The sequence below is a fragment of the Phaethon lepturus genome, unplaced genomic scaffold (genome assembly GCF_000687285.1).
Source record: "Phaethon lepturus isolate BGI_N335 unplaced genomic scaffold, ASM68728v1 scaffold14261, whole genome shotgun sequence".
Lineage (NCBI taxonomy): Eukaryota > Metazoa > Chordata > Aves > Phaethontiformes > Phaethontidae > Phaethon > Phaethon lepturus.
The window spans coordinates 65,557-92,546 of NW_010519932.1; the positions used below are offsets into that span (position 1 = coordinate 65,557).

Here is a 26,990-nt window from a genome sequence, read left to right on the forward strand (position 1 = left end):
GGGAAAAGCCCATGTTGTGAAATCTTTGGGGTGCCAGGGATGTGGTGCTAACAGGTACATCGAGCCCAGGGAGGAATTTAGACTCCCAGTCAGTATTGGTCGTGTTTTGCAAAGGGGTGGCGCTCAGACCCAGAAGCAAGAGAGGTTTTACTCTACCTTCTTGTCCAATGATCTGATTGATAGAATGGAAGTATCATCTCCCACGCCTTCATCCAAGAAGACAACTGAAATAAAAATGCTACTGATCCATTAGGGTCATTCATTGTACTACCTGAATTGATAGCAAAAGGCAATGAGTTCTCTGCAAAATCTTCAAGATACCCTGCTTGAGTGTCATTGCTCAGTTTCTCACCTACTCAGAAAAGCCTTCTGAGTGGGCTTTCCTCAAGTTGGGCCTGAATTCTCATCCCTTTCTATTGAGAAATGATCCTTTGGCAAAGACAGTTGGAGAGTCTCCCAGTCTGTCTTTAACCTCATTCGTCTTTCATTCCTCTCTGGAACTCCAAAAGTTTACTTTTTGTGAAAGGACAAATTGGCCTTTTTCTCCCTTCTGACTGCTACAGATCCTGTAATACACATCCAACTGCCCCTCTCTTATCTGGGTCAGCTGCTGGGAGACCTCTGGAGTTCAGAGAACCTCCCTCATATGTTTCCTGTTGTTCTATCAGATGAAAAAAAATTGAATTGGGCACCAAAGTTCAGATTCTGTAGGTCAGGTTTGAATTAATTGCCTCATTGGTCATATTTTACAAATGAAGCAAGAATACATACCTTTAAGTGATGAGTCATATGCATTGTGCAATGGATTATTATTCCCTTTGGGGTATAGTATTTACTTATGCTTGTGAAATGCTCCATAATTTTTACATCTTTTCTTCCTTATTGTCTTCAGATGTAGATTATAGTCACAAGAAGAATGTAGGCTTAGCTTTTAAAGTGAATGTACTTTAAAGCCTAATTAAATAAAAGTTAAAGGTGCTGGGTGATAGGCAGTATCTTAATTGAGAAGGCAATAGATTGAATTAGGGTTTTTTTCTTATAGATCTTCAATCCAATATTTCTTGAAAACTAAACCTTCATATTCTTCAATTGCTAAAACCAATTTCAAGGTAAAAATGTCATGTCAAATCATGTACCAATAAGGGCACTGCAAATAAGATTTTTCTTGACCTTACCAATCAGTCACATTGCATCCCCTCCAAAGAGTATTATTAGATTTTTATCATTTTCTGAAAGCTTCCTCTTCAGAGACCAGCCTGATAAAGTAAAGTATCTGATTCTAATAGATAGCCACAAACAAAGTTATGAATACCACTGCTATTCATTTAAGGGACATCACTACTATACAGTAGATAAAAAGCCTAATGAATTTACATTAATAAAAAATATAATGATTACCTGGGACATATTTGGTTTTATAATTATATATATTTTAGTAATCCCTTTTTAGAATCGACACAATATGATAGATAGCTTTACGAATATTCATGTATCATGGAAAAGTATGGCTTGATCATCCATTATACTAATGATGCATATTATTATTACCACACTGATTCAAATTAATTTCTAGATCCATGTGATATAACAAAGCCTGAGATATAGTCAATGGTGTATAACAAGAGGAAGAACAATCTAATACCATAAGCAAATGGAGCGAAATTCTACCTTGTCTTGTGTCCCACAGTTTACCTTGTTGTCATGGGGGATGCACAAATATTTCTGTGTTTGTGCTAAGAATCTAAATGGGCTGTTAGTTATATGGGTGCAATGTCCCATTCGCATCACTGAAAGCTTCACCAAGTTATTTAACTGAGTGCTGAACTCACAGCTCACAGACATGTTACCCTTGTAGTAGAGCTCTCAAAATTCTAGGGCTTGGTTTCAGAGCCTTGAAAATGTTTCCCTTGGCAGATTCAAGATTTCACAGTATTATGCACAGAAACCTGAATTGCTGCAGTGATAAAAAGAGTGCTGATTTGTAGATAGCTAATTTAATCCCACTTTTCAAGCTAATGTGAGTATATAACTGATATAGCTTGAAAAGTTATGTCACTGATTTGAAACAGCAAAATTATATTGCATTAATTTAGCATATTAGAGACAAATGTAAACTAATTTCACAGCTCCTTCAGGCAGCATTTTATAATGAGGACCAAATTAATTTGAAAAACAAAACAGAAAAAAAAGTATTTTTTGGCCTTCTCTAGAAGTGCAAAGGTATTCAATGGCATTGTTGGTTTTCTGGTTTTCCAGGGAAGTTTCTTGTAGAAGAAATGTAAGATTTATGATGACTAGAGTTAAGCCCCATTCTTACCGGGGCACATGTCAGCCACTCTATTTATATTAAATAAAAAAAAGTGTAATCTTTGCTGTCAGGGCACAGTGTACAGGGAACTACTTATAGAAGGTTTATACAGTTGGAAGAGAAGTACTTCTGTGGAGCTGAAGCAACTCTGTTTGTGCCAGAAGTCCTTCAACCATATCCACGGTAGGCAGCATGAAAGGAAGGCACAGAGAAGGGACTATACGATACAATCGCAAACAAGCCACTCTGCGGTTTGCATGACGCTGCCCAGCACCCACCGTGCCTCCCATCGATGCTTGTAGATGTGCTGTTGACATTATAATCGAATTAGTCATGTAGAAACCTTCACAGTCAAGAGAGAGAAGTTGACCCTTCTAAGAGCACCGTTAATCTCATTAAAGCTGTTGTTTAAAATGGATCGGATGAATCCGACTCTAGGTGAGCCTGTTGCCCTCTGTTGACTATAAAGGCAGTTTAGACAGCTAACTCCAACACAGGTGACTGGATGCAGGCTGGATGAATCCCATCTGCAAGGATCCATCTTATCCCTACAAACTGCCTAAACTCAGCTGCCTGCAAATCCCCTCAGTCCTTGCTTGCAACACAGCAATCCTTTTAGGAAGGACTTGGGTCTGTCTTGTCTGCCTCACGAGCTCTGTGTCAAGGCAGATGGGATAGAGCGAAGCACCCTGGCCAGACATTTCAGCCTGGATCACACCCCTACAGCACAAAGCATGCTCTGGTAGGTCTTCTGGAGTGTGGGGTGCACCAAGAGGCACCTCTAGAGCAGGCCCTCACAAGGAATAACGGCAGAGCGAGGGGCAATTGTGGCTTCATGCCTGCTGTCACGCAGCTCCTGCACTGCAGTGAGGGGCAAACACCTCATCCTCGCTGGTCTGAGATACAGGGTGAAGCACATCCCACAGTCAACAGTCCCAGCAGGGACTTGCATGACACTGTGCACCTAAGCACCAAATGCTGCACATCAGGGGCATTACACATACATTTTTAGACAGAAAACACACTTTGCTGAGCTTTCCACCAGAATCCCACGGTGGCTTTGGCTTTAAAGCACTTCCTCACAGAGTCCATAATGCCTTTCTGGAAACATAGCAATTTAGCTACGCTGTGGGTAAACGGTGCTTTACTTCTGTCTTCTGCTATTTCATTCAGATTCATTGGCCCTGTTTTTACCTTCTCCTCTGCTCCCTTGCTATTGCTTTAGTAGTGAAAAGGAAGAAAAATCCATGTGGCAGTCACTCTGACATAGGCTGGTAAGCTGAATTATGGCTGCTCAGTACATCGGGCTAGCCTCCTGATGGTCCTTGGCTTTGGAAATAATTTTCCATTAATTATCTGCAAAATATTTACTTTAAAAGTGCTGTGAACAATCAGGCCAGGAAGCTTGTTTACTTGAACATTTCCTCAACAAGAGTGCAAACACCATTGACACAAAGTTTTTATACTTTTCTCTCAGTTCTAAATAAACGCTGTGTAGCACTGATGGCGATTTTGCTTTGGTTAACGAAGAACAAGATCCCTGGTGTTTATTTTTTCAATGTATGTGTATTGTTAAAGAACAGTTACGTTCATCAGTGACTTCCTATGCACGTACTTGCTGCAATTACCTCTTTCTTTCTTTCTTATAGGCATGTAGCCACCGCTCAAGCTCAGAGATAATCTGCTGTACAACTCCTTCACTGAAAGCCTTCAATCTCCAACCACCTTTTATAACCAAAGTGTTCTTTATTTTTGATGGTGTCAGCTCTTTGTACTTTGATTTTGATTATGTAAATAATCCTATATTTAAGCATTTTGAAAAGCCAGTGTTCATCTCAAGAGGCAACCAAAACATTCTGGAAATTAAGGTAAGAAGTGTAGAAATAAGTTTTTCAATTATTTGCAAGCACACATCATTCACCTGAGCCCCCAGCTGTCACAACTTAAAAGATGCAGAGCTGAAAAAGATATATACCAGGGTGGTTGTTGGCATCAGGTGGGGTGGGAAAGGGGCTTTGCTCATTCTCGTGGGAGGACCACGCTGCATCAACTTCTGATTGCAATGAGCTGCGTCACCGGTTCAGGATTACACATGGCCAGCAGCCCAGAACCTGAAGTGCGTGGTTTGTGCGCAAGTCCCGGCTCTAACTGTCACATGGTTTTGTGTCTTTCCGCACGAAAGACCTGGAGTTGCCTTTAGAAAGTGGCCTAGTGGCTTTGGCTCTCTAGAGCTGAGGGAAACTCTGGCCTGTGCACAAAGTCACTCATGAGGATCAGTCACCACCGTAGCCTAAATATTTACGGATCCATGAAAAATGCAAAGTTGATGCTGAGTGCCTCTTAAAAGAGCATTGAGAATAGCCTACACGGCACTGAGAAACATCTCTTAGGAATTCAGGGCCCTCACAGGTGCAGGCTGCTCTCTACTACAGTGCTGCGGAGAAAGTTATACCCATTTTGTGAGAGTCTGATTTCTTGAAATCTAGTGCTTTTCTAAGTTAGAGTATCAAACAGAAACAATATAAATACATTTATTTCTAATTTACAATGAATGTTTATGAAAATTTATTATTATGTACATGTAATTTATACAGAATATCTATAATTCATATAGAATTTAATCTATTCAAAATGCTTTATGGAAAAGAATCAGGGGGTCATGTCTTTTGGCAGCTCCTCCATAGCTCTGTAAGCCAAAACTCTTTTCCCCTATGACAGTCATGAAATCTTGAAGCCCTGAGGCTTTTGACTCCAAGATGGTCCAGTGGGCCAGCTTCTGAGCTGCAGGGAATCAGAGGGGGTTATTTCAGAGCTTCTGTCAGCCACACTGAGTTCTAGTCAAACTTTCTGAATATTGATCTGTCTCCACAAAGTGTTTTGGGGGCAAATTCCAAAGAATAATTGGTCTGATTTTTATTGTTTTGGTTTGTTTTTCTACTTGGAACTCCTGGCTGTACAATCACTCCTTCCTCAATACAGAGCAATTCTTTTGTTCAGTTACAGAGAAACGCTAGAAAGAGTTCTGGTGTGCGGGTCAACGGAGAGCTGGGAATACATAGCTGCTGCATGCCTCAGTGCCTCTGTGCAGTGACAGCAGTGTTTTCCAGTAATTTCCAGGTCATGCATATCAACCAATTGGAAAGGAGACTAATATGAGAAGAATCATAGACTAACTTAGATTAGAAGGAACCTCTGGAGGTCTTTGTAGTCTAACTCCCTTGCTTAAAACAGGGTTAAGTTATAAATTAGGTCAGGTTGCCTGTGGCCTTGTCTAGATGAGTTTTACAGCTTTAAAAAACCCAGCTCCACTAGCCTTGCATTGTGCATCCTGCGCTTCAGCTCCCTTCCTAGCTCAGCGGCCCTCTGCTGTACTTCATCCAGTTTGTTGGTATCTCTTTTGTTCTGTGTCGTTCAAAACTCGACACAATTCTCCAGGTGTGACCTCACAAATGCTGAGCAGAGGAGATGACTTCAATCTACTGGCTTTTCTACTGCTAACGTATGTGCTAGGCCTTCATCACTACAATGGCACACTGCTGCCTCGTTTCACCTTGTGGTTTAGTATATCGGTCATTTTCCTAAACTTGATGTCATCTGAAAGTGCAAGGACAGTGCATCCTGTCCCTTTGTCCAGTTTGTCAATAAAGTTGTCAATTCCTAAGTCCAGTATTGGTCCCAGTATCAGCCATTGATGAATGCCACTTGACTTCTAAGATTTGAGCTGATGGTCAGTCAGTTTTTCACTCACCTTATAGTCCATTCATCCATTCCATATCATCCCAATTTGTTTTCATTGCTGGGAGAGATTGTGTTGCAAACCTTGCTAAAATCAAGGTATACATTGTCCAGTGCTCTCCCTTCATCTACAGAGTCAGTCATCTCTGCATAGAAGGCAATCAGGCTGCTCAGGCAAAATCTGCCCTTGGGAAACCTGTGCTGGCTGTTCCCAGTCACGTTCTTGTCCTTCCTCTGCCTGGAAATGCTTCCTTGAGGACTTCATCTTCTGTAATCTTTCCAGAGACTGATGGTTAAAAATTAGTTGTTTTTTTAACTCTTCTCTTTCTTTTACCCTTGAATCTTTTATTCTCCCTGAAGGAGAAGTCTCTAGTGCTGTTTGTTGCTGTGAAGAAGCCATTCAGATGAGAAAGGATGGCTGAGGACTGCCCCACTGACAACTAACCAAAGTCACAATTTTGTAGTATTGATGTCAGTTGTAGTCATGGCACCCAAGGCAGATGTCTACCTAAGCCTAAAGCCCTGGCTATTTCCTGGCAACAAGCTGGAGAATAACATTAGTGAAAGCTGGTTTCCTAGAACAAAGCACGAACAAGCACCAATTTAACATCTTCCTCTAAATAGAATTAGTTATAGCGGGATGCTTCTATCAAAACAGTGAGGTGACTTTCAGAAATTATAGTCAGGAGCCAAAAGATCATTACAAGCCATATTGGCAACACTTTTCCCTCGCCCTGTACCCGCATTCAAAAATACACACACACAAGTTTACGTGCCTCATGGTCATATTTTGTGCAGTAATTAAGCAAGCTCAGCATGAAATTAAATGGCAGCTTGCTTCAGTGAACAGTCTGTTCTACCAAACCAAAGTTCTTTTATCTTTTTCTTAATTAGTTTCAGAGGGGTGGAGGGGGCTTTTATCACAAGTTTTTCAATCAAACTAATCTAGTGTGACATATTTGGCTTTCGTCAAATGACAGTGGGTACCAATTGAAAGGTTCTGTTTGGTCTCCCCTGATGACCATAAGATGTTTTTGTAAGAAAATGTTACACACAAGAAAACATTAAGTCTTCTATCTAAAACACAGTCAGAGTGCTGTGTACCGTGAATGCCAGCCCTTCTTGTCTTCAGTGCCAGCCCTTTCGTCTTCCAGACTACTGAGCCTCACAAGGTCCCACATCATCACTGTCTTTCTCTGCCAAGTATGTGGCTCTTTGAAGTCTCTCAGTGCCCACCATGCCCCAGTCAGAGAGGCCATGGCAGAGTGGCTTGAGGCACTTCTCTGCTTCAACACCATGAAGATACCACTTCAGAAGTGTTCCCATTTCCTGCCAACATGGGAAGCTCTCGGGGCAGGAGAAATTCTGGTGTTTTGCTGTTGGGGATGACTGAAGACCAGAGTCTGCTGAAGAGAACAGTCTACTTGCTACCTCCCGCAGGAGCCACCGACCCAGACCTGCAAGCTGGCCTACTGACAGCCCAGTGTGTCCTAGCTGTGAAAAAAAAAAAAAAGAACAACAAATAAATAAGGAAAGAAATGGCTTGCCACCTCAGTCCGCCCAGAGGCCTGGCCCGGTCTGGGGTTGTTCTTCAGCACCGAGCCAGTGTGTGGACTCTCTGCATGCTTCCAGAGGAGGCCTAGGAATGGGCTGCTAAGTGACTAAAGAGTATTTATAAATATAAATCTTCCACTAGAGAAATAAGTAGCACAGTTGTCATTTCATGTTACACATCACATCTTGGCTGTTCTCTGGCACATCTGTCCTAAAACTCCGAGTAGGACAAGATTTATTATTGCCTCTTCTATTCCTAAGCCAGTGCAACACAGTCTTTATGAGACAATCCTAAGCAACTCTTCTTGTCTATTTATAGGTCACTCTATTTTCAATCTTCTTCTACATTGCATAGACAATTATGTTTCTTTCAATATCTGGTCCAAAAGAGTGCAATATGGAAACCCTGGTATTTCTGAGCAAACTGAAGTGGAAACTTTATTCTTCCCAAGTCAACCTGCTCAGCTTAGGAACCTCAAAAATTCTTCTGACACTGATCTCAAAATTTCCACACCTTGGTTTGTGGTCCTTCTCCTGCTTCTAGACTTTCACCCACATTACTCTTAACTCTCTAAAGTTGTGAGATAGTTGGTCTATCAGTCAGATTGGTTTGCAACGGCTATTGAGTCCAGTAGTGAGCTTATCCAGCTTGTGTGCAAGGGCATTGCTCAGCAAGGAGGGGGTAATACACATTTTAAATAGGAAATATTGTTTCCCAGTTCTCACAGGAGTCAGATTCCTCCTTTTCTTAAAATCACAGGCAAACTTTGTGGTCCTTAGAAGAGCAAAACTACTGCTGAAAGAGTTCTGAAAGTCTTTATATATTGAGGTAGTAAATATATTTGAAACTGTAATATATTAATGGCAATGTAATGCTAACAGTAGTAAATAAAAAATACTATCTTCATTGTAACTAGCTAAGGACCACCTTAGGAAATGTCAGTATGATTTTTTTTTCCTTTGGTTAAGCATTAGTTTTGGTGGAGAAAAATCCTAAGATTTGGTATAGAAGAAAAAGAGGCTACTCACCCACTGTCTCCAAGATAATATATTTATCCTGAAGATGGAAGACTCAAATTCAAGTCTTTTGAGGTACATCAGTCAAAGCAAAGACTTGAACATTAATGGCTCACAATCTGCAGCAAGTCTCCATACTAATAAGCAATAAGCAATCACATGCTCCTTGGCCCATTGAATATGTACTTAATTAACACCAAACCAAATGGCTCCAAGCAGACAGAAGATAGAGTGCAAAACAAACTTTTTTTGGCTAGCAATTAAAAAGCACTCACCTGGGATGTGCCTTGGCCAGTCAAAATAGGATGTTAAACTGGCTCTCCTATATTTTTATTAGCATTTTCCCAGGGTTCAGTCTGATACTGCAGCAGACCCAAAACATAATCCAAAGTAAGATTTTTTTTTGCCCCTCAGAATGAGATTCTTGTTTTCTTTACAGTATGTGAGGCCCCATAGCAGTGTCAGCCATGATACCTTCCTCCCTTGTGAAAAACTCCCAGACCCAGCCCACATAAACAGCCTGTATTAGCGTTACTCCCCATCCTCCCTTCTCCCCTTTTACTCCCGCTTAATATGCCTGTTCTTTCATCTCAAGCTGGGCTATACACAGGGCAGGGCAGCTTCTTAAATACTGATGCACTCCTGAGCACAAAAGATCCTGAACTTGGCCTTTGGACACTACCATCACAATACCAGAAGGAATAATATTTCATCCAAGTCTGGGATGTGAAAGCAGGTTTTCTGAGTTGGGAATGTACTTTTCATGCTGTCATCTTTACCAGGGTTTGTTCCTTTTTGGTCCGTGGAACATGATTTTAACAGATTTGTGCATTTTTATGATGATAATTAATTAGTTCTTTTTGAAAGCTTCGCTCCTGCTACCATAACCACTTGCAAAACAAAATGTTTGCAATGCCTTTAGTTTGTGGATAATATAATGCCCATTCTGTATAAACAACAGGGTCACTCCTTTCTTGTGCAAATTATGCAAAATTCTAAACAGGACCAACAGGATTTATCCCTCGGACATTTACATTTTTAGAAGTCTGTGTGCTGTGTGAGTATTAGTGACAGCAGATTTTATCCATAAACTTTACCATCCCCCTCTGGCCTGTCTGTCAAACTGCCATGTACATAAAAAAACTGACACATGCATATTGACACAGCACTGTAAATTTGGATTAGTCTTTTATTTCACAATTTTTTTTCCATTAAAAACATTTTCCAAGGTAATAAAAGGACTTCTCCTTAACTTTTATGAGATGGTTATGTAATATGAAATTGATTTTTTTTTTCCAAGGGAAATTATATTGATTCAGAAGCTGTTAAAGGAGAGGTGCTAAAAGTTGGAAATAAAAGCTGTGAAAACCTCCTTCTGCAGTCGGAATCAATTCTGTGTACAGTTCCCAGCGATCTCCTGAAATCCAACAGCGAGCTAAATATAGAGGTGAGGCAGCTACATCACACATGAGATATTAATGCCATTTTTATTATCAATCCCAACATCACTATTGAACCTATAAATTTTAAATTTAAGCCTAAGCCTGTGTTTACAGAGATATCTCTATCCATGTTTGTTTGGGATGGAAATTCAAATAATATTGACTATTTCAAAAGAAATATTATCATCATTGTTGTTACTACCTGTTTGTACTGAGACTTTCTGTACTTTCTTAGGCACAAAGTAGGACCTCAACTAAACACAGAAATAAAATGATAGTTATTAATCCAAATACAAGAGGAAACATATGGGGAAGAACAGGAAGCTAAAATGGAGTAGGTTTACTTTGGCGATCACAAGCCCTTTTTTCATCAAAAAATTCTGCTGCAATTGAAAGGATCAGTTCCTTTTTGAAACAATTTTTTGTCTGCTTTTTATAATTGCATTTAAATTTATTTTGTAAGATGCAGACACTTAGGACAAATGTTTGAGTTCCACTATTGCTCTAAAGGTGGACTCACTGGAATCATTCAGAGTGCTACTGCAAATTTAAATTGTAGACAGTTTTGACCTACTGATTCATAGAATAAGACATAAATTTTTCAGTATCCTTTTATATTTTTTAAATATAAAAAAAGGAAAATCACAGCGGAATGGGTTTACCTTTAAACTATGAAATTTGCTGATCATGGACTCTGATTCACTGAAAACAGTGGAGACATTGCCAGTCATGTAAGCATGATTAAGATCAAAGTCTATGTAAGCTCTTTGGAGCAGGGATGATCTATTTTTTCTATGGCTTTATGGCATTCAACTCAGGAGGATCCTGGGCTGTGAATGATACGTGCTACTGTGATCTAAGTAAATAGGAATCATAGAATCATAGAATCTTTGGGTTGGAAGGCCCCTTTAAAGGTCATCTAGTCCAACCCCCCTGCAATGAGCAGGGACATCTTCAACTAGATTGGGTTGCTCAGAGCCCCGTCCAACCTGACCTTCATTGTTTCCAGGGATTAGCATTAACTAATTTGCTTTATTAATACAGTAAATACTAATCTATTTTAATATTCATTTATTTCAAAAAGTACAAATTAAATTTCTCAGATGTATCAGGCAAACTATAAGATTAGATGCAGCTCTCCTTTTGGTGTATCTGTTTCCTGGACCTGTAAATGCCTAGTTTCATATGATACTTGTGTACATGTTGTATTCTGTACCTGTTCATATTTTTACATATGCAGGTGGAACTGGCACTATATTCAAACAGTTCTACTATGTGATATTTCCTTAACCTCTAAGAAATAGATATGCGTGACATGCATTTCATATATAGAAAAGAATACAACATAAAGGGGTTAAATGAGGTTTCTGCTTGTTTACTGGCAAGGAGCCTCAGAAATTGCAGTCTGCCCAGCAAAGAAGAAAATTTGCTCTTTTGACGGGCAAATCCATCATTACAGTACCCAGAGGAATGAATTCCACAGGAGGAAGAGAAAAGATCGCCAAATGCATTCCAACTGACTGAGCTAGTGCTGTGTGACCTAAAACAGTTTTTCTCTGTTAGCTGCTTGGTGTTTGTTTGGTTGTTGATTTTGGGGGTTGTTTTGTTTTGTTTCTTTAAGCTGTCGACAAGCTAGAAGCTGGCAAGGGACAGGCTCACGTGACCTTGGGAACTAAAATGCAGACATGCTGTCAACAGAGAGAGAGTTTGATGTTACAACATATTTATGCCAAAAGGACACATATTAAAGACATTTGGACTATTTTTTTAAAGTACATCTCAGCTCATATATCCACAGGCCCATACATTTCCATGCACCATTTGAGTAAAAGTTTGAATTTAGCATTTTGAATTAACATCTGGTAGCAGCAGGACCGTGTTATCCAGAATGTGTGTGTAAGTGCGTGCTATGTGTGTGATGTAGCACACACATAGCTGTGTCACTACCAGAGCTCTTGAAGGCATGTAATGAATCATAAAAATGTAGATCTGCTTTCACATACACCAATATAACAGTTGATCCACTCCCAGTGTCTTATCACAGTACAGCATCACAAAATCAAGATTTAATACAGATGGGACAGATCAGCTTATACTTTAGTACTAATAATGTACTTCTTGTCTTTTGAGATCATCACACTATTTTTTTTCTTTGGTTTTTTTTCAGTGGAAACAAGAAGTTTTGTCAACAGTTATCGGAAAAGTGCTGATCCAGCAAGATCAGAATTTCACAGGACTAATTGCTGGAGTTGTTTCAACATCAGTTTTAATTTTTATCTTTTTGGTGTTTTTCCTCTGGAGAAGGAAGAAGAAACAAATTAAAGGTCCATCAAATAATTCTGTTATTATACCTCAGGTTTTAAAAACTGACATCAGTTTATGCTTTTCTTAACTGCCATGCAATGTCCTGTTGTAACCTGTCAGCAGAGGTTTCACAATCTAGTCCAATGTTGAGTTGCATTTTGGCCCTGGCTCTTGCCTGAGCTGGGTGAAGGGCCACACTATGCCTAAAGGAGAAGGATTTCGGAGGAACTCTGAGCTATTTAGGAAAACTTAGTAAATTCTCTTCCCCAGTCAGCCTTGGAAGTGGGGATGAGTAAATGACATGTGTGGAGTCACGAGTACTTCAGCTTCATCCAGTTGCCTTGTAGTTCTCCAGGCTGTGCCTAAGTTGTGCAAGACACAGAGTGCTGCTCTGTCCTGGTGTCCTGTTCACCCAAATCAGGAACTTGGTCAGAGAGTGCCTCCTCTCAGGCCCCCACGTCTGGACTTCCTTCCAGTGGGAACTGCCGCACTACACAAGAGGGGAGGAGGAGGGGAGCTGGTGTATAACCAGGTCTTGTTCTGAGGCAGGATCACAATCAGATCATGAAACTTCGAAGCTCTCTTGGATCTTCCACTGTGGCCAAGAGTGGTGCTTCAACACAAGTTACAGCAAACCTTGTGCTGTATGAATAGCTCAAGTTTAGGTCCTGCACATATCTGCTTCAGCAACAACCTAACCCTCTTCCCAGCAGAGCTGAACATCTAAACTTAAATAAGTACCTACATGGATGTTGGCAGACAGTAAACATAAGGGTTTTCTAATATTTCTTTCTCCTCCCACTTCAGATCTGGGAAGCGACCTAGTGCGCTACGATGGCAGAGTGCACACTCCTCACCTGGACAGGCTGGTGAGTGCAAGGAGTGTCAGTCCAACGACAGAAATGGTTTCAAGCGAATCTGTAGACTACAGATCAACTTTCCTAGAAGGTACACCTCTATTATGAATCTGTACAGATGACGTTTTATACATCTTACTTTTCATATGTCTTCAGATGATAGCTATTTTGATCAATATCTCAATTTCAGTTTCTCACCTCGTTTGTCTGTGTCTGCATTGTTTGGGACTTTCTTGTGTTCACAGGCTTGCTAACTGAGCTTCTCAGGTGCTTCCCAAGATTAAGGTGCAAAGGATTTTTACTTTTACTCAGGTTAGAGGAATATATAAAATACTATTAGGAAAAACTCTCTGTAAGTATGCTCCTCAATTTATTAGGAGCTAGTGGATATAATGATTTTGTGTTATCATGAGGTTCACCACACCATGCGCAAATCAACTCTGAAAAAAGTGATTTTAAGGATAGCATCGAGTGGCTGTAGGTTTAGTGTGTCTCAGTCGTTATAAAGCAGTTCTGCCAGCCCAACATGGGACATGGAGTTTTGTAAACTGATATTCTTTTGTCTGTTTGTGCCTCTCCTATAACATGACATATTGTATGATGCAAAAATGTTGATTTTAAAAATCAAGCTAAAGGAATGTGAAAACTGTGACAAGTTGAGTGGACGAGTTGCGTGCTGAGATGCCGATCTCAGAAAACATGCTGTTCATATTCAGGCCTGTGGGCATGAGGGAAGAATAACCCTGTGCTGAATAAATTTTTGTGCCCCAGAATACCATTTCAGAGTGAGTATTCTCCAGAAGAGCACTCTGCTGCATTTATCATACCACTTTAGTCTGAACATGTCCTTTAATACACGTGGAGACCATGTTCTGTGATTACCATTAAGGAGTCTTTAACTATTAGGAGTTACCATATTATGATATTTGAGATATCACAGATATTCGTTAGTCTTGGTATAGACATAGTCTTGTACTATTTCAGGTGCTGCCATATACAACTCAATAGAAATCACTCCAAAGCCTTATTCCACCTTTGTAATCCCCAGTCGTGGAGCTGTTTGAGAGCCAGCCCTGTTCCCAGCTTCCTTTATGATTCTTTAATTGCTGCCGCCAGCTCGCACAGGAAGTTTCTTGATTGAAAGATTCCCAAAGGAAAAGGAAAACCTGTGCCACTGGTTAGAAGGGAAAGTGGTACATGAGACCAAACTATGCAAAGATCCTTGGTGGAAGGTAAATCTGCAGTGGTCCTGGGGCCACTGAGTGCTGGCAAAGCACAGCAAAGAGCACACTCAAGAAGGAGGTGCGTTCTCTTAATGTTCCTTTGGGATGTTTACGTCAATTACTGTCAAAGAATAAAATGACAGGAACATTAGAAAAACATTAGAAAGATTTACTTGTAGTAGCTGTAAAAATTATTTTGCAGCCATGGCTAGAGTATTTTACCATGATTATTAAATAGATATTTGCCCTTGGTGAAATAAACGTGGCTTTGTAAATGTAAGAGTTTGTATTTTTGCTTCTAGATAGGGCAGCACCGAGTTTTTCTCAGCACCTAGAGTGATAACAGCGCTATATGAAAATTTCCAAAGTTTTATACATAAATATAATAAAGCATGTCTGTACAACATCTTTTACTCATTGTGATAAAATATCTGATAATTTCTGTTGTTAAATTTATTCCCTTTTTTTCTTTTTGACCTTGGGCTAAATTCTGCTCGTTGACTCCACTGGAATCATTCCAGACTGAAACTGGTGTAAATTAAACTTAGTCTTTGATTCTATTACACAAAATACTAGAAAAATAATCTTTTCAACAAAAGCAGTTTAAAATAACTGAACAATATGCTGTTGACAAAAATAATTTTCTCAGATAAATACTCCTTGCTTGACAGAAACATTTTAATTTCTGCTATTTTAAATCAGCTGGCTCATGTTATTTTCATGAGTAGTACCAACTGTATTATCTTCAGCAGTTACAGGATATGAATCACCTCTAGGCATTTCCCTGGTTGAATATTTACCATTGGATAAATATAGCTAGTCACCAGCAGTTTGGAAACCTTCAAGAAATGTAAAGTTCCTTACCAAATTAGAACATGACAATAATAAGAGGTTTTATGTCTTTAATTGTTCACTACTTCCTCCTCCCATATCGCTGTCATTTTTTCATTTTACTCTTTTTACTCTCAATTACTAGAAATGCTGTAACCTACACTTGGCAAGAAGTGACAAGGCTTCATTCCGTCCCCTCAGAAAAGTGGAAGTTCTGCCATTTACTTTTATAAAAGTAGCACCGAGACAAGCATAAATTTCTAGTGACAGGGTTTTCCTGGAGTTTGGCAGATTAGCAATGCATATTTTCATTTTCCCTTTGTGACCAAAACTTCTGCAAAGCCAAGCAACTTCCAAACTGATAAACTCAAACCTTAAGATAAGCTTACTGATGAAATAAAACTCTTCATTTTCCAAGGAGAAGTCTGAAAGGATTATAACAGTTTCTGTTCATGTTGCAGATCAATTTCCAAGCATGTCTCAGAATGGATCGTGCAGACCTGCCCAGTATCCCCACTCTGACCTCTCCCCAATTCTGTCTAGCGGAGACTCAGATTTAGCCAGTCCACTTCTCCAAACTAATGTCCACATTGACATCAGCGCCTTAAATCCCGACCTGGTCAAAGAAGTGCAGCACGTGGTTATTGGTGCTGACAGCCTGATTGTGCACTTCAGCGAAGTGATAGGAAGAGGTGGGTACTGCAACTCTTAACCTTGCAAACTGCTATTCTTTTTGCACACCCATTCATTATAAACCATTCTGAATAAGAAGTCTACACGGAGGCTTTTCAAGCTTTTTACCTCTCACAACACTGCATCCCATGCATCGAATCAAGAGGGTACCAAGGGGCTCTCCTTTGAAGTCAGATGGAGGGTTGTGCATTTGATCAGTTGGAGAAGACACCAGAGGGAGGAAGGAGTCTGCCAATTAATAGGGCTCCTTTGAATTTGGAGACTTGCTGGTTCCCCCTCAGCTGACTCACCCTCACCCTTTTCCAGGCTACAGAAGAGCTCAGTCAGGGCTTCTGAGCCATGAGGCTGTGGTGCAGGAGTAAGGCTGCCGCAGAATATAGCGCAAACATAAGGCACACACCTAAATGGTAGGGGATGCTGAGGTAGGGGCACCAGCGGCCTTAAACTCAGAGAGCTGGCAAGATTGCTACATGACACAGATGACTCCTGCAGTCTTTAGTGCATTCAGTAGAAGTCCCCATGGGCCAGGTGAAATGCACACACTCCTTTTCACTCCAGCTCTGAGGAATTCACTGTTTGTTTCCTCCTGCCAAAGGCTTGCTGTTCTCCCTCATTCATCCCTCATCCCAGCTGCAGTAATGATTCACTTCCTCTCATTTTTGTCCCTGATATAGCAAGTCCCCTATTTTTCTGAATTTCTCCCATCACTCCTAGTCCTCTACATCTCCATAAGCAGGTTCCCTCCTTCTTTCATAGCCCAAGCCAGTATTTCTGTCAGGGGCCTATATTAAACTCTGTACTATTGAGTACCTATTAATAACACAAGTAGAAACTGGATTTTCAGTACTTCTGCAGATCATACATGAGAGGTCTCTTGTTGAGTATCAGAATACTGACAAAAATTTGGCTATAAAGGATATTCATAATGCCTCTTTTGCAGGCAAATAGCCACAAATCCGTCAGTGTGTTTCCCTTCCATGTATTACACCTCATCATCCCAAAAGCAAGGGTGGACCTTTTTCTCTTCTTTCTTGTTTCAGAAAGGTCCAACTATTTTCCCATTTTTAAATGTTGAAAAATATCAGGAATGACACCGACATAATTAACCTTTTTTAATTTTCTCCTCTATAACTAGAAATGGGCCAAACCCAAAAATATTTTAGACACACCCAATGCAAGCATTAGGATTTGTGCCCAGGCTCCAAACAATCTGTGGTCTTGTGGGATTTTAGTTGCTTTTATAAAACAAACTTTGTATTAATTTCAACCCAAGCCAAATGCAAAGCCAACTGGGCTCTGACCAGCGCTTATGACTGGAACCTAGTAGAATTAATCAGATTGTCTTGTTCTCTGCAGAACTCACACTTGACAAAAAACTATTTTGCTTTCTAACAGCAAATATTATTATTTTAAAAGTGTCCACTAAATAGTACATCTGTGAAGGAAAGCCACCATTATATGTACATAACTTGATTTGGATAAACTAATGCATGTGCCTGGAGCTGAAAGTTCATAGAATCACAGAATGTTTGGGTTGGAAGGGACCTTTAAGGGTCATCTAGTCCAACACCCCTGCAATGAGAAGGGACATCTTCAACTAGATCAGGTAGCTCAGAGCCACGTCCAACCTGACCTGGAATGTTTCCAGGCATGAGGCATCTACCACCTGCCTGGGCAACCTGTGCCAGTGCTTCACCACCCTCATTGTGAAAAATTTCTTCCTTAGATCTAGTCTAAATCTGCCCTCTTTTACTTTAAAACCATTACCCTTTGTCCTGTCGCAACAGGCCCTCCTAAAAAGTCTGTCCACATCTTTCTTAGAAGCCCCCTTTAAGTGCTGAAAGGCTGCAATCAGGTCTCTCCGGAGCCTTCTCTTCTCCAGGCTCAACAACCCCAACTATCCCAGCCTGTCCTCAGAGGAGAGGTGTTCCATCCCTCGAATCATTTCTGTGGTTCTCTTCTGGACCCTCTCCAACAGGTCCATGTCTTCCCTGTGCTGAGGGCTCCAGAGCTGGATGCAAGACTCCAGGTGGGGTCTCAGCAGATCGGAGTAGAGGGGCAGAATCACCTCCCTTGACCTGCTGGCCACGCTGCTTTGGATGCAGCCCAGGAGATGGTTGGCCTTCTGGGCTGTGAGCACACTTTGCCAGCTCATGTCCAGCTTTTCATCCCCCAGTACCCCCAAGTCCTTCTCAGCAGGGCTGCTCTCAATCCCTTCACCCCCCAGCCTGTACTGATACCAGGGGCTGCCCTGAGGCAGGTGCAGGACCCTGCACTTGGCCTTGTTGAACCTCATGAGGTTCACACAGGCTCATTCCTCGAGCTTGTCCAGGTCCCTCTGGATGGCATCCCGTCCTCAGGTGTGTCAATTGCACCACTTAGCTTGGTGTCATCTGCAAACTTGCTGAGGATGTGCTTGATCACACTATGTCATTGACGAAGTTATTAAACAGTACTGTCCCGGTACGGACCCCTGAGGGACACCACTCATCACTGATCTTCAACTGGACATTGAGCCATTGACCACTAGCTTCTGGATGTGACCATCCAACAATTTCCTCATCCACCCAGCAGTCCCCCATCAAATCCATCTCTCTCCAATTTAGAGAGAAGGACGTTGTGGGGGACCATGTCAAAGGCCAGATAGATAACATTGGTAGCTCCTCCCTTGCCCACTGATGTGGTCACTCTCTGTTTCCCAAACAGGTCAACCTGACTTCTCATTGTAGGTTTCCCTATAGTAGGTTTCTGTAGACTACCCCATTTGCTTGGCAGGAAAGCACAGGATCAGGAAGGATTTCTGTGTCCCTGGCAGTTTATTTCACTGCTTAAACTATGAGAAAGGCAGCAAATTTTGCTCATCATCTTTTAGTGACATTTTGCACTCAGAACTAGCCCATAGCAGAGAGCATAGACTACTGCCTAGTGATGTGGTCAATCTGTGATCAGTAGAGCAACTCCCAAGCTGTTCATGGCCAACACACCACTTTTAACACTCAACATTTTCCATGGAATATCGAGACCTGAGAGACTGTAAGCCCACAGTGACCCTTCTTATGCAACTTTCCACTGAAGGTGCATCAAGGCTGTGCAATCCAGTGGACCACTTAGCATGGGCTTGCAGACCACTGGGAACCATCGATCCAGTGGTCATGTCAGCTGCTAACTGCTCCCTTGTGCCTTCCAGCACCCTCCTTTGACGTATATCTCGCAGGAGAGTCTGGTGGGAATGGGCTGACATGGTTTTTGTGAGCATAGTCATTACAACAACATGAAGCAGTTGTGGCGCCAGCCTTGTCATTATTATACTCTCCATCTAGGTCAAGAAATATCAATTATGCTGCAAATAGAGTTTTCATTTTATGTAATGATGGTTTTATGTAATGGTAGTTTTGTGTGTAAGTTATGAAGTATACATTACAAGTGTTGGGAATTGGACAGAAACAGAGTGTGATCACTTTCTTAAAGTATAATTGCTACCCCGTGGAAAATACCAGAAAGCTAATTTTACTTATTAAAGCTAATCTTGCTCATTTTTTACACAGGACATTTTGGGTGTGTGTACCATGGGACATTGCTGGATAACGATGGCAGGAAAATTCATTGTGCTGTGAAGTCACTGAACAGTGAGTTTCATGTTTAGTAGTGAGACATTACCATAATTCCAAAGATAATCAGGGTGAATTAATTAATTACAGTGAAGTATACTTTCACAAATAAAGATTCTTAGTTGCATCTGGATCAGATTTATCTCTGGAGCAATTCCAATGACTTCAGATACAATACCACGAGGCATTGGTATATATTTGTAGATCAAATGAAATGCCTACATATTTCCTCTACAAAGAAAAAGACCCAGGAAAATAAGGGAAGAGCAGTGTCATTTTTTAATCTACTGACTACTGAAGATTTGGCTTTAGAAGTTAAATTGCTAAAGAGTGGGCAAAGCTGCTGGAAAAACAGGAAGAGACTATAACAACATTTATTAAAGGCTTTACTCAAGTGTGGTTATTAAATTCTAAATAATTCATAGTAAGAAAAGGAGAAACGGAATTAAAATCACCAACAAAATGCATTTGATTATTGTAAGAAAACCAATGCACATAACCAAGTTGTAATGTGGGAGGTGGGGAGCTTCTCATTATCACTTCGTTGTGCAATGACGTGCTGTACAGAAATGAACTGTAGTTTGTTTGGGTTTCTTTTAATTAATTCGTTTTATTACTGGATTTATCAGGGATTACAGACCTAGAAGAAGTAGCTCAGTTTCTGAAAGAAGGAATCATCATGAAAGATTTCACTCATCCCAATGTTCTGTCACTCCTGGGAATCTGTTTGCCCAATGAAGGATCTCCCTTAGTCATTCTTCCATATATGAAACATGGAGATCTTCGAAACTTCATTAGGAATGAGACTCATGTAAGTACATGGTGAGGTCTACCAAACGGTAGTGCAAGTCTAGCCACGCCTTGCTCCAACACCACAGGTTACAAGCTCTGATAATTACATTATGTCTATAACTTGCTGCTGTTACTGCACCTTAACCTTTAGCACTTGCTCAGGCTGGCACCGAGCCCGACCACAGTGCTGCCACTCCTTCCCTTCCCCCTCAAATTCCTCACTAGAATGTTTCCCAGAAATTATCAGCAATAAGTATTTCTCATTTCCCATCCATAAGCCTCTTCATAAACAAATGTGTTTATGAGATTTAAGTCAAGGGGCCCAACCATCTGCTGGTTTAAACTGGCATATCTCTGTTGACTTCAGCACAGCTGTGCCAGTCCTCACCATCTGCTCTCCCAACTCCTAGGTAAGGGATCTTCATGTCCAGCTAGTGTCACAGTCCCGTTATTATCAATATTTTTTCTCCTTATCTTAAGAAAGAAAAACAGCAATTGTTATACAAAATATGAGTCCCCTGTTATCAGTGATTTTCCCCGTTTCCATTGAAAGACTGCAGGTTTCTCAAATGTCCCTCATTGCTTTCTCTCAAGTATGAGACCACAGGTCTTGCCTCAGGTGGTGTAAGCCCACTTTCTACTGCAATATTTCACCTGTTTCACAGTGCTAGGACAATATAAAGTGACTTCTGAGCCAATAGGATTTTGCCTCTGCCTCTATGGCAACCACCAATAGCCACTACAATTTAAAAAAAAAACAAAACACGCATTTCAACAAACCGTTGGGGGAGTTAAGCTTTCTGAGGCAGGGACCTCTTCCCTTTTGAGCTTCTTTCATTCTACAGGCACCAGAGACCTTGTCTGTAAATAGTGCTGTGGTCCTTCCTGAAATAAATAGAATAATGAGCACAGTTGAACAAGATTGTTCCACGGAAAAAATATTACATGGAGCAATGTCAACAACACAAAAATCTGTGGGACCTTAATATTACATAACAAGTCATGTTTTTGGAGAAAAGAATTACAGAAACAGGTTTATGTTTATACTTATTTTGATAGTTAACATTTTCAGTAAGGTCTCATCTTGTAGACCAGCAGAAAGAGTTACCAATCTTTGTGGAAAATCCTCTGGCAACTGCTAAGGACTTGTTTGCCTTTTCCATGGCATCATGCTGATGATAGCTTGCACTTATTTTGCCCCAAATAGGACTCTCTCCTTTCTTGGTCATTTCCAGCTGATGAGCTCCAAGTTCATAGTTAGCACCTTCTCGTGAGTTACATGCTATTACTCTAAGTTCACAAATGTGAATTTTGTGTATCAGCTGTGATGCTGAGGTTTCAGCATACCATTCCACTTCCCAGCCCAGGTCATGCTGCTTCTGCTGCAAACGCCACTTTTCTGGAGTCTTGTCAGCTTTTTTGAGTTCTTAAAGTGTGTTTCCTCACTGGAGGTACGAACTTGACCTAAACTTAATGCCAGTTTTACTACAAGCACCAACTTGTAGTATGGTACTTGTAGTAACCAATGTCTTGATCATTCTGGTGGCAAGATAGGTGTGTCAAAAACTGAGAGTCACAGCAAAAAAGAGTCTGATCCTTGGGCTTCTGCATTCATTGTATCACAAATGTTTGTATTTTACAGAACCCAACAGTAAAAGATTTAATTGGATTTGGCCTTCAGGTTGCAAAAGGGATGAAATACCTTGCAAGCAAAAAGTTTGTCCATAGAGACTTGGCAGCAAGAAACTGTATGTAAGTACAAACATCTAATTCCAGCCACGTTATCACACTCTTCTGTGGAAGACAGTGAGATGAGATAAATGAAAGTTTCCAGGATTCTGCTTTTTTAGTCAAAAGAGGATGTTTTTTTCATTGTTCCATAATTGTACTGATGTTTGTCTTGCATACTGATGAGCTACTCAGCTTGCTAAGGGCTTACTTCTTAGACACAAGCTTTTTTTGAGTGTGGGAAATAAGAAAAGCTGAGGTGAAAGTGTAGCCTCTCAAAATCATTGGTTAGAGAGTTTAAAAGGCATCTCCTAAGGGAAGTTAAACTGCTGTTGTCTCAACTTGCTGTGCTTCCACCCAACCTCTTCAGAAGCAGCACGTCTCTGCTGCCGCACCTAGCAGGAGGGAGAGGAACACAGGGGAACTTTGTGAGAAAAACAGGAACACAAAGAAACACCAGTGAGACCTCTTGACAGTAACCTTTCATTACATGAGTATGAGCTTACTTTGGCTCAGCTGCACACACCAATTAACATTCAAAAATCAGAGCATGCGAAGAATCTTACTAGTGCCTGCGTAGTCAGACAGTTCAGTTCACACAAAGACTGATACAGGAGTTGCCGATACTATTATGCTGATTCATCACCTATGTTGTGAATTAATGAGATACAGGATTAAATGTTAGAGTTTATTTTTAGTATGTCATAATCTGGAACTCTGGCTGCAAAATGGTTATTCACCTGTGACATTGGATTTCTTATTCTTTTTTCAAAGGGTGCACACTCGTGCTGCCGAACAGCCTCTGAAAAAGAATGTTTTCTTCCAGATGCTGTTTTTTAAGGGAGAAAAAAACCACAAGCAACATGATTTTCAGGTTTCCTAAGAAGACAGGAATTGGGTTACTAGATAAAAGTCCTGGTTGATCTAATCAAAGTCCAAATAGTGGCAAGAGGACATTCCCTCTGGCCTACTGTCTCTTCCTTGGGTGAGGAGGGAACAGCTATCAGGAGGTCTCACATTGCTGAGTGGCTGCTTTTGTACTTCTATATGGCTGAGCACTTCAGAGCCTGAAGATCTGCTGCCCATGAGAGGAGGATGTAGGGTTGAAGACCTGCATTCCCCAGTGGCAATATGCAATCCAGCACTCAGAAGCACAGCCCCTGCCACAAACGTGATTTCCATCAGAAAGGAAGCCAGGATGTAAATGCAGTCCCTGTGGATTCTTGACTCTATTACACTATCCTGGAAGGCATGCAGGAAACTGCTATGGCATAAACTGTCCCCCGTTGACTCATCGAAGTTCCCTCTTATGCCCTTCATTGGTATTGGTTTAATTATTACATCACTAAATCCAGCAGATGGTTGTGTGCTATTCAGAGGGACTTCAACAGACCAGAGAGTTGTCCAGACAGAAACCTCATAAATTCAAGGCAGGAAAATGCCATATGTAGATGTTGCGAGAGACAGGATTGTTTAGCCTGGAGAAGACTCAGGGGGTCTTATCCATGTGTATAAATACCTTATATGGTAGAGCAAAGAAGATGAAGCTGGATTCTTCTTAGTGGTGCCCCGGGACAGGCCAAGAGGCAGTGGGCACAAACTGAAATAGAGAAGATTGCATTTAAACATAGGACAAAATGCTTTTATTGCAAGGATTACTGAACACTGGCACAGGTCGCCCAGAGAGGTTGTGGAGCCTCCATGCTTGCAGATATTCAAAATCCAACTGGTCATGATCCTGGAGAACCTGTAGTAGCTGAGCCCGCTTTGAGCGGGGCGGTGGTAGTGAACTAGATGATCTTCAGACGTCCATTCCAACCTCACCTATTTTGTGACTGTGTGATTCTGTAGAGAAACCCAAAAGCAGGTGTTTGCTGTGGCGAGGTCTGCACATACAATGAAGAATAGGCTTAAGCATGCCAACACCCATGCTCTATCTGTTTTCTGACAATGATACCACATACCAGGACAAACACCAAGCTTAGGAGGAGCAAAGCTAGGGAGATCTTCTGGTGTGACTGAGCTGTAGCCTCAGCAGAACTTTCCTTATGCCACCATTCTTTCCCAGTACAGACACCAAACACATCCTTAGTTACAGGACTACATTATTATATACAGGCAGAAACCGAGATAATGATGGGTCCTTCCTTATCAAAACTGAATAGGGAAGATGATGCCTTCACTTGGAAAGAAAAATGAGAGGTTTCTACGGATACGGAAGAAGCAGCAGCTGTGGAAGAAATGATGTAGCACTCAATGAGGATGTACAGGCTATTAGCAAAAATCTTTTTATACAGAGCAATTGTTTTAAAAGAACTGTAATTCAAATTATATTATCAAAACAATATCAGTAATTTCCTGAGTTCGTTCACTGTATTAAATGGGTGTCAAATATACTTTGATGCACTTTTTGTTTCACTGTTATATTAGTTAATAGATCCAAGATAAAGTACTGCCTTCCAAAGTCACAGTCTCAAAAATGCAAGTCACTCATTATAATCCACCATCACTGTAAATCTCGCCTGCTCAGTTGCAGATAATACTTTTTGTCATTTCTCTAGGTTGGATGAAAAATTCACTGTCAAGGTTGCTGATTTTGGTCTTGCTAGAGATGTCTATGATAAAGAATACTACAGTGTGCACAATAAAACAGGAGCTAAACTGCCAGTGAAATGGATGGCTTTAGAAAGTTTACAAACTCAGAAGTTCACAACAAAGTCAGATGTGGTAATGTACAAACATGCTTGTATCACCTATTAATTTCTCTTATGTTGCCTGAGGCATCTCTCTAGTATTTAATGAATAGCGTAACTCCAAACCCAAACTTATATTTGAATCTAACTTTAGTTCATGTAAGAAGAAGAGACTGTTTCTACATCCAGAAAGGGTATTTGTCCCAATCACAAAGCAACAAGTTGTTGACCTGATTATCTGTTACTGCTCAGGAAAGAATTAGGAGTTTCATCCCACTCCAAGGGAAACTAAGGACATTCCAAGAAGCCAAGTTGGAGCTGAAGCCTGCTATAGGAGGGGCTCTGGAAAGCTTGACAAAACAGGTTAACTTTGAGACTCGTAAAATTTAATAGTTCTCAAAAAGACTTTACTTGCTTTATAAATACTTACTGACTGCCTACAGCAATCTCAAGCATTACCTGTCCATTTATGAAGAAAAAAATTATAAGATGAAGTCATTAGTTGGCTGGATCATTTTGTATTTTAGCTCTTCTTTCAATCCAGTTTCAAATTAGCCTGTGATGCATAGAATTTTCACCACGTATATTCTCTTCAGTATGTATTTATACAGGGTTAGTCAGATCATCAGCTCATGTAAAAATTGGCAGAGCTCCATTAACCTCAAAAGAGGTCTGCCAATTTTTACCAGCTAAGTAGCAGGCCTATAGGCTTTTATTTTCTTTCATTTACTTAGTTGAGTTTCTCTGGCTCTAATTTAAGTGGCTCCTCAAGTCCCTACAGCATTTATTAGCCCACTTAAAAGAAAGCTGAATGCAGTAAAATAACTTTTCAAAGGGAAAATCCATGCATCTGAATGCTTAAATCTGTCAAACCATCTTCTAAAACTGGAATGTAAAGCCCTCCAACCCTATAACTTATTATTTATTTCTTTGTTTTCTTAGTGGTCCTTTGGTGTGCTGTTATGGGAACTTATGACAAGAGGGGCACCACCTTATCCTGATGTAAATTCTTTCGATATAACTGTTTACTTACTACAAGGAAGAAGGCTGCTACAACCTGAATACTGCCCTGATCCACTGTAAGTAAATAGTTTGCAAAGCCTTCTGCAAATGCTGCTGATTCTGATATTATAGTAAGTGAGGCTGTGGGAGAAAAGAGGGCTGATTTTTTCCTTTTTACATGATTTCATAATTGAACATTTCTTTTATTTGAATGGCAGGTATGAAGTGATGCTGAAGTGCTGGCATCCAAAACCTGAGATGCGCCCAGCATTTTCTGAACTTGTTTCAAAAATATCAACAATCTTCTCCACTTTTATTGGGGAACACTACGTTCATGTCAATGCTACTTATGTCAACGTGAAGTGCATTGCTCCCTACCCTTCTCTTTTATCATCACAAGACAACACAGACATGGACATTGACACATGACGGGTATGTCTGAAATAGAGGAAAATCCATTCTTAGTTGTATGAACAAAAAGCAAAACATTTTGTCCACTAGTTTTTACTGCCCGGTCTTTGTGAGAACACTGTTGCACATGTTTATGTTGTTGCCCAAGTTGCACTAGTACAAGGACATGAAATCATATTGTTTAAGGCTATGGGATTCTATAAACCATCACAGTAATTTCTGAGTATTTGGACAACTGCATCAATTTACCAAATGGAAATGTTGTGTACTCCCATCCAGAGCTCATTCCCACTAGCTCTCATTAACGTGTGCTCAGACACAAGAACAAAGATTCATCATTAATGCCATGAAGGAGAAAGTAGAATACCAATCTGTACGGCTGGGATGACTATTACTGTTGCACATACTTTAGGATAATGAGCAGTGCAGAAATGGTTTTCACACAAAAGGCTAAGACAAATAATGAGAGTTATAAGCGTTTAAAATGTGTTTACCTCCCGCACAGTCCAAACTTTCAATTTTTGCACTACATCAACAAGGGTTCTTAGAACACAGGCAGCCAAGACAGCCAGCCTCATGAAATGTCTTAACAGAAATCAACATCAAAAAATGGTGTGCAGTAAAATAAGTATGTCAGCCTTGCCAGTCCTCTGGTGTAGTCAGACAGTACCCAAAAGGAAGGGAAAATCACCTAGCTTAAAGCATTCCTAGTGTCAACTTTATTCCAACATTCAACCACTTCTTTGAGTCAAACAGCCTATATCGATAGACCCCTTGCTGAAAAATGCAAAG

At 40.6% G+C, this 26,990-nt stretch overlaps 1 protein-coding gene across 1 annotated transcript in view; it reads left to right on the plus strand.

Moving 5' to 3' along the window:
* MET (MET proto-oncogene, receptor tyrosine kinase) overlaps positions 1-26,216 on the plus strand; it is a 72,483-nt gene extending 46,267 nt beyond the window's left edge. Inside the window, exons 11-21 of the mRNA XM_010297215.1 lie at positions 3,958-4,176; positions 9,915-10,061; positions 12,224-12,380; positions 13,168-13,308; positions 15,733-15,963; positions 19,510-19,590; positions 20,202-20,383; positions 22,007-22,116; positions 24,654-24,819; positions 25,728-25,864; positions 26,006-26,216. Coding sequence (XP_010295517.1) covers positions 3,958-4,176; positions 9,915-10,061; positions 12,224-12,380; positions 13,168-13,308; positions 15,733-15,963; positions 19,510-19,590; positions 20,202-20,383; positions 22,007-22,116; positions 24,654-24,819; positions 25,728-25,864; positions 26,006-26,216 — 1,782 coding nt within the window. The remainder of the gene's footprint in view (positions 1-3,957; positions 4,177-9,914; positions 10,062-12,223; positions 12,381-13,167; positions 13,309-15,732; positions 15,964-19,509; positions 19,591-20,201; positions 20,384-22,006; positions 22,117-24,653; positions 24,820-25,727; positions 25,865-26,005) is intronic.
* Positions 26,217-26,990: the final 774 nt, after the last annotated feature.